Here is an 18,721-nt window from a genome sequence, read left to right as displayed (position 1 = left end):
CTAAACAGCTTTGTGGGCTGCATGCCTGGGCAGAATGAGGTCTTTTGTCATACTTTAATGAACGAAAATGTTTTAAATCCTCTCCTTCTCCCTCCACTCCAAGCAGCAGCAAGGGTAACCCTGGTGCAAGGACAGAATGATCACGGTGTCTGTCACCGTGAACATTCTCCTCCTCCAAGGCTGTGGGAGCTTACGAGCTTCCCAGCATCAGCTATCCCATCTACCCAAGGTATCTATTGCCACCTCCATCTCCATGGACTACAGGGGATGTAAGCCTTGGAAGATTTTTAGAGTACAGCTAAAAATGTGTTAAATGTGTTAATATTCAGCATGATAACACAGGTTCATGAGTAGTTAATTCCTGCATAAACCAATCTGAAACTTTTCTCTTCTGGGGGAAAAAGAATTAAAAATAAAAATTCCATCTTCAGTTTAATGCTTTCCCTTCAGCATCCAGCTACTGGTGATGTGTTTTTTGTAGTTCAACTGAAAACACTTAATATTCCATTTAAAACATGGGATTGGCAGCATCCCGGCGAAGATCTCCACAAAATGTCTCCTAGTCAGTTAATCTAATAAACTTCCTCATATAATGAACACTATCTCAGCATTGTCCAGAGTCATTAATCCCGGCACACCCTCCCGAAGTACAAGTAGTAAAACATGCATGTCATGACCGAGCTATGAGCTGACCGCGCTGTGCTCTATGTGCCCATTCTCCAGAGCTGGTTATTTTTCAGCTGGCTGAGTTTTAGATGTGAATTAAAGTGATTAATAAATGAAAAGGCTCTTATCATCCATTCCTGTGCTCACAGTCCCTGAACAATTTTGCCCTGCCACTTGCCAATGAAGCTGTAATAGCTCCCAGCATATGCTTCATCACTTCATGGTCAAAACTCTTAATCTGAGTAATAAGGGCAAACCCCATTCCTTTCTCTGAAGGAATGGATGTGGGGAAGGAGAGAACACCTTGGGACTAACAAGCAGTCGTTAATCCACCGTGATCAGAAAATAAAGGCGTGCTGCTCTTTTGAGACTGCTGTTTACCCTGAATGGGCTCCACGTCAGATTTGTTCCCTCGGAGTTCACGTAAGTTGGTTCCAGTGCCAGCTTGGCGTGTCTGAAACGCTAATTGTCTTGTTTCCATTTCACACATCATCATCACAGTAACATTTCTGGAACTGGGAGACAAATGCCAGTTTGACTGGAAGGCAGACTGAAACACAGCCAGAGAACCTGCAGGTTTAGTGCAACTCCAAATATGGCTTCTCCCTAGCTCAATAAAAAAAGTACAACACTGGCAAAATTGCAGCCCTGGCTTTGGTTTAAAAACTACTGTTTCAAACAAGGGCTTTTGCTGAAATGCTCACAATATGTTTAGGTGTCTGCTTGTACCTCATAGTCCCATAAAAGCTTATTTAATTCAGGAAGAAATCAATAAAGGCCCAGGTCCCCAAATGCACACAGGTGAAATCCATTTGGAGTTAAGTACCGAAGCATGACACGTCAATACGTTCTTTGCAGATTTTAAAATACTACTTTTGAAACCAGAACTTCACTATTTGATAGAGAATGAATAAATAAATGCACACAGATAACATAATGTGATAGGAAAATGCATTAAAGCAGTTAACACAACATTTCCCTTATCAGTCCAAAAACACAGACCAAGTTTTAATATCTAGTGGTCTGGCATGGTCTAGCTTCATTACCTCAGCAGAAGGTTTAGAAGTTGGGCAGAGAATTCACTAAATGCAGACAGTTCATTGTGTGCAGGGAATGAAAGCCATTAAATATATAGAGTCAAAGCTCCCCAGAATATTTTTGTCTAATACCCTTCATTACACAGACTTTCCTATTGTGGAAATACATCCATAGTGGAATTTAGAAACTTTCAGTTTTGAAACCTTTTTTCTAACTCTGCAAGGATCCACCCTGCCACCTAATCAGACTCTTCTGAGATCCCTTCCAATCTCACAAGCAAAGATGGAAGTGCCTGATCTTGAAGCAAATGTCTGCCAACAGATATTTCTTCTTTCTCTTTTGGGAGGATGATGAGAAGTGTTCTTCATGCTTTCCTGAGGAGTACACTCTGAACAAAACCTGTGTGGCTTGTTATTTGGGCAGCACAAAGACTGAATAACTTGATGCATTTTTTAAAGTTTTTCTACATTTTTTCCTTGTCTCCTTCTTTTCAAAATGTCAGTTCAGCAGCTGAATGTCCTGCTGAAACAGCACATGAAATTCTGTTCCAAGATGCTGAATACTGTGCCTGAGCTTTATGCCTAACCCTGCCTACCTGAATTCCTGAGTCTTTTCCTTGTGACAGAGCAATATGCCTAAGCAATTTGTTTTGTACCTTAGGGACACATTATTCACTCCAGTGAAAGAAAAACACAGGGCAATTTCTCAGCTGAGATCCTGGTGCTGTTCCAGTATGACAAATGTGTTTATTTACACCAGCTAAAGCACTGGCCTCTGGAAATCATTGCTCCATGCATTATATCTGGTGATTTTTATGAATCAGGGAGCTTTCTTGGGAATGATGGGGAAGGCAATATTGAACCAGGATCTAAGAAAGAGGTCCCATGGCTCTTCAGCATCATACAAGTTTTTCTCCAGAACTCAAAGTAAAAAAAGGTATAATTTATTTCCTAAGGCCTGGCCACTCTGTCCTATGAAAGATCCCCTCTCTGTAGCTCACACACAGCACTCACTTCTCTTTCTCCCATCAGTAGCTAATTCCAAGTCCGGTTGTGGCCTGGGAAAAGCAGGAGAGGTGTGAAGCAAAGGAGTATCGGGGCAGGAGAGATTATTTCCCCTGCTGCTGGGAGAGAAGCAGCCCAGATAAAAAAGGTTGTTCTTTGATGCCATAGCACAGATTTGGGATATTGGCCAGCTCCCAAGGGTGTCCTTGGATGACTTTGCTGTCGTGTCTCCATTTCTCCAGGCAGATAATAATGCTCATCCATGACACTTAAATAGCCAGAACCAAACTCTGCTCCAGTTGCATCAGGGCACAGCAGAGGAAACACTGCTGACACCTCACTCACTCTTTCCAGGTTTACCAGAGGAAATTCCAAGAGCAGATTCCCACTCTGATGGTTCATCATGCTCCTCACAGAGGCACTCAAGGGTATTTCTTCAAAGCCCTTGCTGTGCAACACCCCAAAAAGCCTTTTGTGTCCATCTTATTCTCATGGCCCATCACCTACACCTAAAACTGTGTTATGTGTCTGCTCTTGTGTTGCACCTCCTGTGTGCCAGCAGGAAGACCTCAAACGGCCCCAAAACGGAAGTTAGGTAAAAGAGGGCACAAGTGAGGGCCCGAGGTAGAACTGGATTGTAAGCAGCAGCAACTCCTTGGTCCTGCTGCAGGGCCCCTTTTCTTGAAGCACTCTGCTTTCCTCACTGCCAAGGAATGAATCTGCCCAAAGGCACAGTGCAGAAGGATCAGGCCTGTAAGCTGGTTTCACTTTTATTATTTGCTCCTAATCTCCGGTCAGTTCCCACGCAGTTTCTGAAGTATCGATCACCCCACAGCAAAAGCTTCCAATGAACAATGGATCTGTGGTTAATGAGTCCCAGGAACTCCTCTCACCTCGCTCAAGCCCCTGGGGTGAGAAAGTTAAGTGCTCCTCTGCAAGCTCAAGTGACTGCTCACCATTTCCTTAATATTCCATCTCTTTGTGTTTTGCAGTTTGCCTTGTGCTGAGCTAATGTTTATTTTTCCAGAGAGCAGTTATTGTGGTAAACTGATATCACGCCAGCAGTGTGGGAAATAAGACTTCAACTCCTGCACTTCAACACTTCATCCAGGAAGGTAAAGAGAGCTAACCTAAGAACCTTCTTTGTCTTTCACAAGGATGATACCTTGTTGCTAGTGCAGTGGGTGGCTTTCACTCCTTGATGCTTACTGGGTCTCTCTCACCAGTGATTTTCCATTATTTAAATTGTGTATTTTTTTCTGATGGAGAAGATATTGCATTCCCCTCATGTCAGCGTGGAAACCCCTTGGGCACATCAGCATGTGCTGCTGTTGTCTAGGTATTGAGACAGCAAGACCTCTAGGAATATGATTCTTTCCTGTTTGTTCGCTTTAATCATGCCCTTGAGCATGTTTTACTTTACCCACATAGGTAATATGAGAGAAAATAATGGGACTTGTGAGCTGAGAATGGACTAGGCCCCATTTGTGTGTTTGTAGACCTCTGCTATTCAAAACTGTGGAAGAAAAAAAATGTCCTTTTACTTTTGCAGTTGTGGAGAGCAGATGATTCTTTATGGAAAATACAACTCTCTAAGAATGTTTTCTATCCTAATCTTGCTGATTAATCTTTCTTCTTCTAAACTTTTAATCTTGCTTAAGGAATAAATGTGTGATATTGTGTTAGAAAAGCCAATCAACTGCTCAGGCTCTAGCTGGGAAGCAATGTGAGTTCCCTTTTGTACAAGCTCCTCTCAAATGTGATTGTTTCCCCAGTGTCGAATTCCATGGATTTTAGCAGCTGAATGGGTACAAAATTTGACATGGTCAGAAACGTGTGCTTATAAAAACTTATTACCGTTGAATAGCCAGTGCATTCTTGGTGCACTCATGCACTAAGTGCCCTTGCAGAGGCCCGGCTGGCAGCACCTCTGGGCCTCATTAGCACACACACGCACCCATCCCGGGCTCGCTCAAACGCCGGCCCGCCTGTTCCCATGTGCCGCGGGCAGGGGACGCCCCCGGGCAGCAGAGCTGTCCTCAGCTAACCCCGGGGCTGGCCCGGGCAGGACACAGCCACCGCGGCTCCTCGGCCGAGGCAGCTCCCGGAGGCGAGAGCTCACGTGCTGGGAATTACAGCCGGAGCAACGCTGAGCTGAGAACAAGGGTGGGCACGGACACCAAGTCTCTGACCTTCCAGCTGACATTGCTGCTGGAGAGTTCTGCTGGGCACCAGCACACAGGTAGTTGCCATCTTCACAGCATGCTCCACCAGGCCAATAAAGCCCAGCAAGGAGTGGCAAGCTACAGGCACATTTGGATGCCTGGCTCACTGTAACCCAAACCCATGGCTCCCATGCAAATGGAGCCTATGGGGTATATCCATTTTACAATCACCTAGGGTTTGGGTTGGAAAGGACCATAAAGACCATGTAGTTTCACCCTCCTGCCATGGGCAGGGACACCTTGCACTATCCCAGGTTGCTCCAAGCCCTGTCCAGCCCAGCCTTAGACACTTGCAGGACGCACAAAGCCAGTGGCTCACGCTGCACACAAGTACCAGATTGGTGTGCATACATCAGCTTTAAGAAAAGCTGCCTCACCCTCACAAGCTGCTCTACTGCCAGGGCCTTACACTACCAAAACCTCTTTGCCTGGATTAGTGCTGTCCCTAGACTTAGAGACAAATCTCACAAGTTATTTGGAATAGTTGAAATAACAATGTTTGGGCAGCCTGGGCTGTGTGGGGAGGTTAAGCACAGATGCTGAGCACGCAGTACCTCCTTCCTGGCCTTACCCAGTTCCACACAAGCTTCTGCTTAGAGCCGAGCTTTTTAGCTCAGGCAGAGGGAGCTCCAGTGCCCCTGACACACCTGGGCATGGTGGTCATTACAGGATGACTCTCCCTGCCTCTCTGCACTGCAGCATTCACAGGCAAAGGGCCACAATATCCCCTCCCAAAAGGTGGAAAAGCATCATGGGTGAGAGCTCTGGGTGAATAAATAAGAGCAGTTGCCAACAGGGAACTTGAGTGACAAAGCCAGATTTTTTATGTGTATTCAAACAAGAGCCAGGGAAACCTCTCTGGACACTGAGTGTTCCTGCAAATCCAGTTCTCATCTACTTTGCTTTAATGACTGCTCAACAACTTTTCTAATGCCTATGTGACTTGGGTGATTAAATCCAATTGGTGTCATGTTAATAGTGAAAACACTTCCCAACACACACTGATTCCAATAAGATATTCATTAAAAAGCAAACAGCCTGAAGGTCACTATTTTTAAAGCAAAAAGGTACAATTTTTCAATTTAAATTAGTGTGTCATTATTTGATTTGATTTTGGTAGCTGAAGCTATCTCTGGGAATTGTCAAAACTAAAAATGTACTTGAAACAAACCATCTGAAACAAGTGCAAATATTTTTTTAACATCCAGTGACCTGAAAATCCATTTTTCACTCAGCTCCAGTTATCAATAATAAGAAGGGAAAATATCTTTCTCCATTAGAAATATTACATGCACAGGAATAATATCCAGTGATATTATCACATCCATTCCTTTATGAAAATTCTGCCTCACTACCTAAGTTTTCCTAGGAGCTTAAGATATCCCTTGTACTATTAAGAAAAGATCTTAAAAGGGGGATTCTGGCAAGGTTCAGCTCCATTTCACCAGAAGACAAAAGGTCAAAATAAGCCCCAAAGATAATAAGGAGCGTCATTCATAGGTGGGATGAGAGCTGAATTACTCCACATTCAAGCAGAGCTTTAGTTTAAAAGACAAGAGTGAGGCACCCTTATTTAACTACAGTGATTCCAGTGGCAAGAACAAGGCTGCTTCCACATGCGGGTTAAATGCAGTAAGGGGTGTTGATCCCTAACAGGCATGGAAGCAGAAATAGCTTTTGAAACTTTTAGCTTTGACATTTTTAAAGTAGAATACTTCAGGTTTGGTTGTGGTGATCATTTTCATTTCAAAGTTCACCTGCATTTATTATACAGGGTCAAACAAAACTTGTCAGTTCAGCACCGGTCGCTCATTTTTTCTATTCTTTCCATCTTGCCATGATTTTGTTTCAGTGTCCACAAGAACTAGTCTTTTTATACAGGCCACCAAACCAAGAATATTACATAGTTCTATGTTCTTTAAGCTTTCCATGTATTAAAAATTAGTATTCATGCCATGGTCAATATGCTGTAAGTAAATAAAAACTGTAAATCCAAGTGAACAACCAAACTACTGACACTGCCTGATCCAAATGCACAAATCCAAATCTCCTACACTGCCTCCAAACCAGCAAAACACATATATCCAGATATTCAGAAAGAGAAAAGGAATTTCATAAGCCCCCAGGCCAAGAAAATTCCTCCTCTGTTCTCCTCCTGACGAGGATCCTTGGGTTTCCAGCATTTTTCTTGCTGGCCGCTGTGAGTTTTGGCAAGAGTAGTAATACCACTAAGAAGTTACAGACCCCCTGTTCCACTCCAAAACCAATTTAGCTAACTTAAACCAGCAGAAAAAAACCAAAACCCACATCTTCTTATCAGATGAAATTTCCATTAGTGCCTGAGGGACAGAGGAAATCAGAAAGCATACTACAACCCAGTAGGAAATATTTCTGACCATGATTAATGCTTCCTTTAGCAGTGCAACAGAATCTTTGCAGATCTTTAGGGATCCTTGGAAGAATTCCATTTACTACTCTCCAGGCCATATTTTGCTGTGAAAACCTTATTACACAACAGAAGCATTAACGGATTCAGAATAAAATAAGAAAAGATGTATTATCCTAAAGATTTGGAGAACAGGGAGAGAAGAAGTTAAGAAAGGCACACTGGGTTTTCCTTTCACTGCATGTGATTATGTTGTGATAATGCCTGCTACAGACCCGTCCATCACTCGTGGACTCAGGTCAGAGAAGCTCTCTGACCCGACCAGCTGGGTGACACAGGCCAAACAATGACAAATTCAGCTTCAGTTGCTCTTGCCAGAGGGATCTCAGGGTTGCCTGTTGAGCAGCTATGAGACAGCCACACTTTCTTTTTATCCATCTTGGTTTTTTCTTTCTCTTTCTTTTTGTCTTGGCTTGCGAATTTGCAGGGATAGCTACAGAGCTTGGAAAGGCCCAGTCTCTCATCTCGCCTTGCAGAAAGGTGTCTCTCTAACTTTGCCTTCCTTACCCAGCTCCCACATTCCCAACTTTTAGCACATAGAGAGGTAATTGCCTTGAGTTCCCTTGACAGGAAGTACTTTAAAGCCATCCTCTGGCACAATAATCTCACCTTGCAGATTTCTAGGTATTGCTGTGAAGCTGGTCAGTGACATCCCACAGGGATGCAGGGGGCCAACTCAGCTCCAATTGCCACTGGATTGATATGCTCCCTTCCAGTCATTGGGAAATGCCACGGCCACAGGCACAATGGAAGATAATGCTTTTGTTGGAAATGGCAGGATACTGCCCCCATTTTCAAATTACCCTAAAGAGAAGCAGACTCGCTCTGGAGTGCTGAAGAGTCAGCAACTAACCAAAGACATTTGACTGAAGATTGTGCTTGGTCCACAACTAGTCACCAAAAGTACAGGGGCAGACTACAACCCCCTGTGAATTACAAAGAGGGCTTAATGTGACTCAGGAAAAATCAAGATGATAATGCTGTTGTTGCCATGTGATTTATCCCGACCAGAATTTAGCTTGTGGCATCACATTTTTCCCCTAGTACAATATGCCACCCTGAGCTTCTGTAATATCTCATCACCAGAGGCAGGAGGTCTCAGAGAGCAGGGCTATCACACCCTCTCCCCACAAACCCTGAGGTGTCAGTGATTCAGCACTGACTCAGCGGGAGCAGGACCACAGACTGAGCCACTTTGTGTCATTTCTCTTTGCCTTGCAAACTCTCCCATCCAAGGAGGGACACAGTCCAACCTGTTAAGCTAATGAGAGCTGACGAGATCCCAACCTGAGAAGAATAAAACCTACAGAACAATAGATGCTCATCCTGGTTCTCTTCAGCTCCAAGCAGCACGGGAACGTTTCGTTTCAGCAGCTGATGAGAGACACAACAAGTCATAGAGACACTGAGTCACCCAAGCGTACTTCCTGTTGTTTCTGCTTACTCCTTCCTCCAAACCTCCAGCTTCTCTTGGTGTGTCCACAGCTCACTCTCCATCAGTCTCCATCAACAGTGATATAAACCAGAAAAAGCCCATGTCCCTGCTGGGCAGGGAAACCTCTAACTGCAGTTCATGATTAATGTCCAACACTTGGTTAAATAACAGCCAGTCTTAAGGAAAGCACAGAAAGTTGTGCCCAGACATTTTTTTGCATAGCACCAGTTTCTTAGAAATCTTGGATGTTCTCTCTACAGGTTTCTCAGCTCAGACCATACAAAGCACAGTCTCCCCATAGTCTGGCTGCCTTTCCACACTGGCTACAGGAAAAGAAAGACTGAAGCACCTGCAGTTCTTGTGCCTGGAGTTTACAGGGACTGGACTACATGGAAGGTAGAGCAATTTCTGGATGTACCCCTTAGTGAGCAGGTGAGGACACAGGTGCTGCTGGCAGGTCAATATGTTGCTACATTAGAGGCAGCTCAGAAAGAAGCACAAGAACTTCTGTTCCTAAAGTAGAAGGAACTGTTAATAAATTGGAAATCCAAAGTTTTTCCAGCTGTGGAAGTGTGTTGCTGAGAGTGGTTCCTGCAGAATGGCACAGAGGAGTGCGGGGACACCTGGGTCAAGCCCAACTGCCACTGACTAAAGCAGGAGGGAACAGGGTCTTGGGCTGGCAAAGAGGCTGCTCTGCACTTATGGGCAAGGAGAAGCAGGCAGTCCCTCCCCTCCCCTGTCTGTGGCTGTGTTTTTGGCCTAGCAAAAAGGCTAAGTTGCCCTTGATGAAGCTGTGATGGAAAACTAATCTTATCCAACAATAGCCCAGTGCTAAGAAACATCCATGGATCTGGGCAGGAGAGAAAGCAAGGACCTCTTCTAAGGGCATTTGTTTCTCCATCAGTCTTTTGTGGTGTCTCCCTCAGCCACCTCCTTCCCTGCTTGGTTATTCCAGCATTAGTTTGCATGGGCTGTTTGCAGAGACAGAACAACAACAGAGGTCTGCTTGGAAAGCCAGCAGAAACCTCTTAGCTTGAGACCACAAATGTGCAGAATCCCCAAAGAACAAAAATGTTTGAACTTGCCTCCCCAAAAGTGTTGTATTCATTGACTTGCAAGCAGGGGGAACAGCCATAGTAATTTAACCTAGGGAAGAGTGCCAACAACTTATTTAATTGCAGAGTTGGTGCCAACAACACCACAAAACAACTATTAATACAAGTCTGCAGTACAAGACTAATTCTGCTAACCTTTTGCTGTTGCCTTTTAGTCAGGTCAGCGGCTGCATCCCTTCTGTGCTGACACTATTCAACAAACACTGGCAACTGCTTTTAAGCAAACACCAAATGGAGCAGGGCAGGAGGGAGGGGAGAGGGACCATTGAGAAAATGAAGATTCCCCCCACGACCCCACCCCTCGCTGCCCAAATGTTTCACGTTTCTTTCTCTGTTTCAAGCCTCTCTCTTGAAATGTGTCTTGCCATGTATTTGCCCCTGGAAAACAGCCAGATCTTTGGTCTAGATTCCATCAGTTCATTTCCCAGTTTCTGTGAGACTGCATTTGAGAAATGTGGGTCTATCTCAGTCCACTGGCAAGAGTGGTCATCAATCAGTGTATGAAAACATGAGGTCTGACGCTGGGGACCAATCCACTTTTCTAAGCGCAGCGTTCCTTTAAAGAACACGTATTTTTACTGAAAAATTTTAAAAGAAAGCAATAATGGATCTGGCACTACTGCAAGTTTTCAAGGGCACGATTATTCCAGCAATTATGTGCCATCGTAAACATCTTAAAATCCAGTATTAAATGATGCATAAATCTGAAGCTACATCATCATCATTCTTGTATGAGGTAGTCAACTCACTGCTGCATTTGCAGACTCTTGCTTCACTCTTCACCCATCCCCACATTTGGGGTTTTATATTTACATCTCGTGACTGTATCACAACTGTAAATTCCAACCACCTGGAAGCAGATTTCTTTATTAACATCATTAAAGGGGTTGTAGCTTTTACCTTTACCCTGCTGCCACTACCATGATAGAGAAAATAAATACTGCCTACAAGCTCAACAGAAAACCAAGGTAAAAACTTCCATAGGGCTACAGTGAACGCTCCTTCTCAGGGGGTCAGCAGTTCTCTACAGGTATTGGGAAATTTTCAAACCGTGCTGATCCTACAAACCAATCCCCTGAAGACTTCGGCTCACAAATGGCACCCCTGCATGTCACGTTCAGCAAATGGCCCGCTCCCCAGAGCGGCTGTTAAGCCCCGGGATCTGTTGGATCTGTGCTGGCCGGGGTTGCAAAGGCCGGAGCGGCGGATGCGGCCGGGCCGGAGCTGCTGACGGCATCGCTGCAGAATGTGTGACTGAGCCCGCCGCAGCGCCCGGCCGCGGCGCTTGTCAGCCAAGCTCCTCATTCAGCCGGGCCTCGGAAAATCCCCATTCTTGGGGAGAATGGGCAATGGCTTTCAGGCTGCCAGATTATCTGGTGAGTCTGTGGGAACTGCAAAACACTGCACCTGCCTGAAAAATGGCACCAGCTCAGGACAAGACGTTTCCAGAGGGGAAAGTTAATATATGGGAGGAATGCACATAAATCCTGTTATTTCTTAATGGGATTTGGGAGCTTATTTCTCACCCTGTGCTTTGAAATGTATCCCACAGCCTATTCTATTAATGAATTTAAGCACAGTGATTTTCTTATCAGCAGGAATCATTCTTCACTGGGGTTCGATTTTTTTTTTGGTGGGATTTTTTAATGCAAGTGTGGAAAATTAATACTATGCTTGAATACCAGTTAGGATGTTAACAAGTTGTGTCCTGGATAAGCTGCTCTTGTTCTCCTCCTGTTGTTCTTTTCCTAATTTCAGTTGACCAAGAAACCTGGAATCATTTATTTGTTGGGGGTTTTTTATTATTTAGGCAGTGGTTGGCAAAAAATGGAAAGATGGGAACTCTATTTCTGGTTCAGCTGTGTGAATGAGTGGACACAAACTTTCTCGTACTTAAAACAAACAACATTTGGAAAGTTTTTTTCCACCTCTTGGGTGTACTCAGTTGGTGCTGATGGGTACCAACATCTTTCAGGGTTTCCTGGCACTGCCTTGGATGCTCTCTGCTGCCACTGGATGGGGATTCACTCCAGGCTTTGGAAGTACACAAATGACTTACAGAAATTTTCTGCCTTAGCAGTCTATCTTCAAAGGCCTCTGGACTTGTTCCTTTGACTACCAGTGTTTGTTGGAAAGCAAATTACAGCTCATCTCATTTTCACTTGCAAAGATCCCTCCCAATTCTGACTGGTTCAGAGAATATTCTGGGTTGGAAGGGACCCATAAAGATCATCAAGTCCAACCCCTGGCTCTGCACAAGATCACTCTAAGAATCCCACCATGTGCCTGAGAGCATTTTCCAAGCACTCCTTGTGCTCTGGCAGGCCCTGGGGAGCCTGTTCAGTGCCTGACCACCCTCTGGGTGAAGAACCTTTCCCTAATATTCAGCCAAACGCCTCCTGACACAGCTCCAGCTGCTCCCTGGGATCCTGTCACTGGTTGAATACTTCCTGTGCAATAAACCTATGCTGGATTCATGCTTCCCAATTTTGAGCTTCCTCAAAAGTTCCTGAAGGCAAACACCAATGAAATTTGAGATGAGATTAGCTCAGCTCCAGCTCTATTATCAATGATGGGTTTTCTTCCTATGCCTTGGGCTCCCAAGAACTGTGGTAAAGGCTGAAAGTAGTGGACCTTTTCACAAGCAAACATCTATTGTGTACAAACACCAATTTAAAGAGTGCATTCCCTGGGTCTCTTTTTGGATCAGCTTTTAAACCTCAACTCTGGCTGTATCTGCTACAGCCAAGGATATGTGGCATTTTTCTGTCTGATCTTTCACGCGAGCTAAAGCCAGGGCAGGATTCACAAAGGCTTCATTTCTTGACCCTAAGGAGTACATGTTATGTTTAATCACACAGGATTCCTCTCTGTCCTGAGAAGAAAATATTTCTTCCCTTACACCTTTCTGTGACTTTGAAGGACATGACACTCAGTAACTCCTGTGGCAGCCATGAGGGGTGGAGACCTGATCTTTCAGAGGATTTAGGGGATTTAGGCCAAAACTTCACAGCTTGGGCTGACCTCTGCTGAGGAGGAAACTCTAAAGTATGACTGGTCAACTGGACCCCAACATCTGGCAGACGCCATCCCCGCCCCTTCTCAGCACGGAGAAATCCTTTTTGTCATCATTTCCTTCCACAGGCACATTGATAACATGTTGTCTGTGCCCCGTGGGATTCACAGCTTGGGACAAGCAAGGTATTCCCTGTAGCCAGGCTCCCTGGGATGCATCACAGCACAGCTGGCACTGCCCCCTCAGCAGTCTGAAAGCTGCCCCTGACCCTGCTGGGGCAGCAGCAGTGCCCAGCAGGCCCTGCTCACGTCAGGCTCTGGGTTTGCCTGTGGCTGCTAATTCCGCGCTGTGGAAGTGAACAGAAGTCTTTTTGTGCTGGAGAATGCTCGGCAGCCTAATCGGGGGGCTGACAATAGAAGGCTTTTCATGCAGCAACTCCCTCACTTTAAGAAAAGGTAGGGATCCTGTCCCTTGTGCTGCCATCAGCAGTCTTTGGAGAGGCCCAAATGTGAGCCCTGGCAAACCAGGAAGAGGGGTGAGGCACTGCCTGCTGCTTCCTCACACAGTTACAGTGGCACCTGCCAGTCTGCGGCATCCACATTTCCTTGATTTCTGGGATCAGACATCTGCCTTGTGCACTGCCTGCAGCAGGAGCCAGATGTGCCAGCAGATGATTTTGCACCGTGGACCCCTCACCATCACCAGCCCACTTGCAGAATATTGGATGATAAAGGGTGAGAAGGGGTGGTTTTGTCAAAAATTAACAACACAGGCCTGAGCTATTCTTCAGCAGCAAGGAGAAAAACAAAGTCCATTTGACAGCAACGGGGGTGGAAATGTCCAAAGAAAAAAATACAATAAATTTTTAATAAATCACAGAAGGTGTCGCTGTGCCTCTCGCTCAGTTTCATGTCCTAATGCCCAGGCCAACAAGTCTCTCATGACTCTGCCAACTTCAGAGAAGCCTCCCTAACATGAGCATGGACCATGGGTTTTGTGCCTGCAGCCCTACAAAAAGGGTAACAGTTCCTAAACTGCCACTTGTCACACCAAGGGATGCAGGGAACAGTGCAAAGAAACTTTGCCTGTCAGTGCATAAGATAATTTAATTTTGTTTATGGGGACTCTGGGCATTCAAGAGGGGAAAGCTACAAGCTCCTGGTACCGGGAGAACACTGATTCCCAATGTTTGGATCAGACGGGGCTAAGTGCCTGTGGGCCAGCTGGGTACAGAATGGCCTTTTGAGTTTTGTTTTGTCAAGAATGGTGGAACAATTCCCACTGCATGTCACTAAGTGCTCTATGAGCTCCCTCAACCAAAAATACCAGAGAAGTAGCACAGGCAAGGGAGCCTTGTGAAGGCAGCTGGGTCCAGCTCCTGCAAGCACTGACTGCTGTTCGTTGCATCAGAGTTTGGATCAGGCTCCAGACAAGGTTTAAACACCTAACAAGAATTCCAGATTATTTCTCAGGCTCTGTCCCAAACTATTCCCATTATTATTAAACTTTTATTGCTTCCTACATCCCTGCTGAGAGGTAAACCTCAGAGTTTGTGTCATGTTTTTGGTATGAGGTCCCTGCAAACGACCTGCCCTTTTGAGTGACAGGAACCCATGAACTCCAGCACAGCATGTGAAAAGTGTTCCCACACAGCCACCATCCCAGGGAGAAGGCTTTGGATGCTTTAATTCCTAGGCAAGAAAAACAACTCCTTTGTTAGCATTGTCAACACGGAGCTCAAAATAAAAGGGCATTTCAGAGGCCTACAACAGCCAGAACTGTTCCAAAGGTTTGTGTAGCGAGGAGAAACACGCCACAGAAATACCTCTCCTGGCTCCAAAATGGTTGAGACTGATTAACATTAATTACCTAAGGTTAAAAATTCTTAGAGAAAATTGAGAGGGAATGAAACCTTACCTTCTCTTACCAGTTTGCCTTTACTGCCTGTAACAGTCAGGGCTTTCATTTTTGTATTTTTGCAGCTAAGGGTGAGCCAAAAAAGTAATTTGGAAATAGAAATCTGGGTTTACTTCTGGGTATTATCATGATTTTGAGGCCACAGAATATTGGATTCTAATTAAACACTTGGTATCACTGTGGCATTTGTCATTGAAGTTCTATTTCCAGATGAAAAAAACGCTTGTTTAATGAAATTTCCACTGCAAGCAAATATCCTCAAATTGGGCCAAAATTACAGGGTTCTAAATTACTAAACAGGTATAACAAAAAATCAGAAATTCAGCTGTAGGACCCAAGGTCTAGAAACAGACGAGTGGAGGTCACTTCAGGGAATCTGACTTCTACTCATTTTGAAGCCTTAGTGACACATTGAGGACATGAGTTACTTTTTAAGCACCAATGTGTGTAAACACTGAAACCAAAACAAGCAAGTGTCCTTTTTTTAAAAAAGGGAAGTAATTTAAAACGTGAGAACCTTCTTGCCAAAGGACTATTTGTCCGCATGTCATTGACTGTATGTTTCATACCACACAATTAATATAAAAAGGAAAATACATGGTGTTAATTTGCCTCTTTCTGGCCACTGTCCCACTGCTACCCAGGGACATTCTGGTGTTCCTTTAGCTACTGAGTTTTGGACATTTCCTTGAGATGCAGCAGAAAAGGAACATGAAACTGCCTACCTTTTGCCATCCTTCCACTTCTTTCCTGCTGGTACAATAAAAACATGCTGGGAGGATTCCACAAAGCTTTATTCTGAGGCTTCTCTCACAGAAAAATTTAAGAATTTTTAAGAAGTACTTTGTTATTAGACACTGCTGCATGATTCTTTTTTTTTTTTCCCACAGTGTAAAGTGATTTGCTGCAAAAAAGCATTTGTAGTATTATCTGGAACTGTTGTTGGATCATTCCCACTGCCTGCATCCTTAATGGTCCTTTTCAACCTGAAACTTCTTATGATTCTCCAAGCACTCTTGTACAGAATTAAATCTGTAACATAATTCATCATTTCCCCACAGTTCCTCATTACTTCACAGTACACTCAGGCAAGGAACACTGAATTAACTAAATGAGTAATATGCAATTAATTCTGAAGAGCACATAGTGAATTGAAGCACCAGAGGAATTTCTCAGTTGAAACTCGAAACCAGGAAACAGGAGCTGCCTGCATTCCAGAAAGCAGAGCTTTCACATGCAGCCATTCTCCAGCTCTGCATCACCCATGCATGAGCAAAACACTGAAATGCTGACACTGTTAGCACAAACCAAGCAGGGACTACAAGGAGAAAAAAGGGAAAACCCCACCAAAAATAAAACCTAGCACATTTTTGCAGTGTTGTTTCAGGAAAGGCAGGCACAAGTCATACAGCTCCCAGTGGCACTATGCACACTCCAGGCATGTTTGACATTAAGGGGCCTGGTTGTTGTGGAAACCAAATCCCATAGATTAATTAATGTTCAGCAGCAGAGCCATCTCCCATCCTCTCTGTCTCCCTGCCCCCAATTAAAAAAAAATAAAAAGAAAAAAAGGAAAAAAGGGGGGACTGCAATTTTTACATCACAGAGGAATGTCAGAGCAAAAAGAAAGTCTTTCCTCACAACTGCAGAACACTGCCAGGAACAGTGAACAGCCTGTGTTAGTCCCAAGAGTTTATAAAAGAAAAATTAAAACACCATTTCAGTGAGGCTGGCTTTTGTGTCTGTGGCTATGCCAAACTGCCTCCAAGAAGGTCATGCAAGAAAGATGATTGTGTGACATTTCTAAAATTCCTTTATGTTGAAAAGACTTTAATAGGAGCCCCCTTTTTTTGTTTTCAACATGTAAATGTAGTAATCACAACTAATTTATGTCAGTGACTGACAGTCTTCATGTGAATGTGTTTGCACAGGGAATTGCAACGGGATTTGAAAATGCAAAGGATTTGAACAACATTGATTTTGAGTATCAGCATTTTCTTGTATCTGCTGCTGGTTGTGATCCATTGAATTCCCCACATACATCCCAGTTTGCAGGAGGGAGTAAGATTGGACAAAAGTCCATTTGTGCACTGGTAGTTTAACATACACACTATAAACACAGAATGCACCAGATTGATGACACAGGACACATATGGTTAGGACCCACTAGAGGTGAAATTTCAGAATTACCTATATCCTATTTTCAGAACAGTTTTACGGCCATTGGTGAAACATATTTTAGATATTCAAAGATTTAAGGTGATGCTTTTGAAAATCCGTGGTCTTCAGCACCAGTTCTGATGAGAAAAAGGAATTCCTTCTCCCATTTTTCCCCCTCAAAATATCCTTGAGAGCTATGCTACTAGTTGCCTATTGAGAATATCCAATCATTAAGTAATAAACATCTTGAAGGCGCACCATACTTAACAGATATTTACTAAGTAGGGTGAACAAACCACTTACCAAGCAGGTGCAAGTATTTACTGCACTGTTTCACACACACTCCTAATTAGCCCACATTCCACCGTGTGACTGAAGGCACTCACTGTGTTTTACCTCAGGAGTGGTGGCGATGGATTACTGATCGGGCTCAGATATGGCACGGCTTCATGACACAAGATCACTTCACGAGAGTCCCCTACGCCCTCCCATTGATGGCAGTGAAATAAATACAGCCACTTCCTGTGGGACAAAACCTGCACTTGGGTAGTTAAACAATGCCAAGAGCTCTCCTGTGTTTCTCAAATATGCAGCTCCTGAGCAAAGCTGCTGACTCAAACAGGCGCTCAGCACTTAAAACCCAACCAAACACAAGGTCAGTTATAACATTTCAGTGTTACTTCCACAACTCTTGCCCTGAGTCGGGCACTACACCCACCTTTCTTGCATAGCATAGAAAATGAGAACAAGTACCTTTGAGATGATTAATGGCTCTCCATGCTCCAGCCCGCCCTTCAGCGTGAATCCCCATGGAGCACCTCCGTGCAGCAGTGCCTCCAGGTAGATGTATCTTCCCTTGTGGGTGATGCTGCACTCTGAAGGGGATATGCTGGTGTTAATGTTGTCTAACATCCTCATCTGTCCTAATCACATACTCAGGCAAACACAAAACCCACTAAGGCAGTCACAGAACCACCAGCTTGGAAATCAAAGTCCCCAGAAGCCCACCACAAGTCATCCCTGAACAGGAGAAACAAGAAGAGTCTGAGGTGGAAAGTTCTGCTTCAGAGCCGGAGTCCAAGGTGATGGGTTAAAAACAGCCCCATCAACGTTTCACTGCGCTGCTTCTCCACCAGGATTTTAGTTTCAGCACCGAGCTCTCCCCATTCCCAGCTACTCTGGGCATGAGAGCTCAGTAACAATTTCTCTTCCTGCCTTAGGCAGACCAAAACTGCTTTTAAAGATGGGGCCAAAAAAAGAAAAAATAAAAAAAAAAAAAAAAGAAAAAGTTTATGGATTTAAAAGCCCCCGGCCAGTAAATTGCCAAAATCCAAACGAATGCTTCATTTGTGATTGATTATCAGTCTTTTCTTCCTTTCTGCATGCGATTTACCATTACAATGGCCTTTTTGCCTCAGCCCACTGCACTAAAAGAATGGAAGTGTCTTCTCCCTCTCAGCTCTCAGTTACTCTGTTCGCTTACTTCACAATTTTCTGACTTGTCAAAAAAAAAAAAAAGGCGGGGGGAGGAGGAAGGAGAGAGCAAGTCCATTCCTAAAACCCTTTAGAGGGGTTTAAAATGTGAAATAACTCCATCCTTATTGGATTAGAGAGTGAAAAAGAAACCATTGGGAAAGCTGGAGAAGCAGGTGAAATGAATCCTCTGGGAAAAACGTTAAGGCGATAGCTGAACTCTTTT

At 44.3% G+C, this 18,721-nt stretch overlaps 1 protein-coding gene across 3 annotated transcripts in view; it reads right to left on the bottom strand.

Annotated features, from left to right (window-relative positions):
* SHROOM3 (shroom family member 3) overlaps nt 1-18,429 on the bottom strand; it is a 110,671-nt gene extending 92,242 nt beyond the window's left edge. For 2 of the 3 annotated variants that reach the window (XM_030947448.1, XM_030947449.1), the window contains exon 1: nt 17,776-17,940. In XM_030947448.1, the coding sequence (XP_030803308.1) occupies nt 17,776-17,940 (165 nt within the window). Of the gene's footprint in view, nt 1-17,775 lie in introns of all 3 variants that reach the window. The other variant, XM_030947450.1, reaches the window with a different exon arrangement.
* Nucleotides 18,430-18,721: the final 292 nt, after the last annotated feature.

This window comes from Camarhynchus parvulus, chromosome 4 (genome assembly GCF_901933205.1).
Source record: "Camarhynchus parvulus chromosome 4, STF_HiC, whole genome shotgun sequence".
In the NCBI taxonomy this organism is placed as follows: Eukaryota; Metazoa; Chordata; class Aves; order Passeriformes; family Thraupidae; genus Camarhynchus; species Camarhynchus parvulus.
This window is presented reverse-complemented; position numbering and strand designations above follow the sequence as displayed.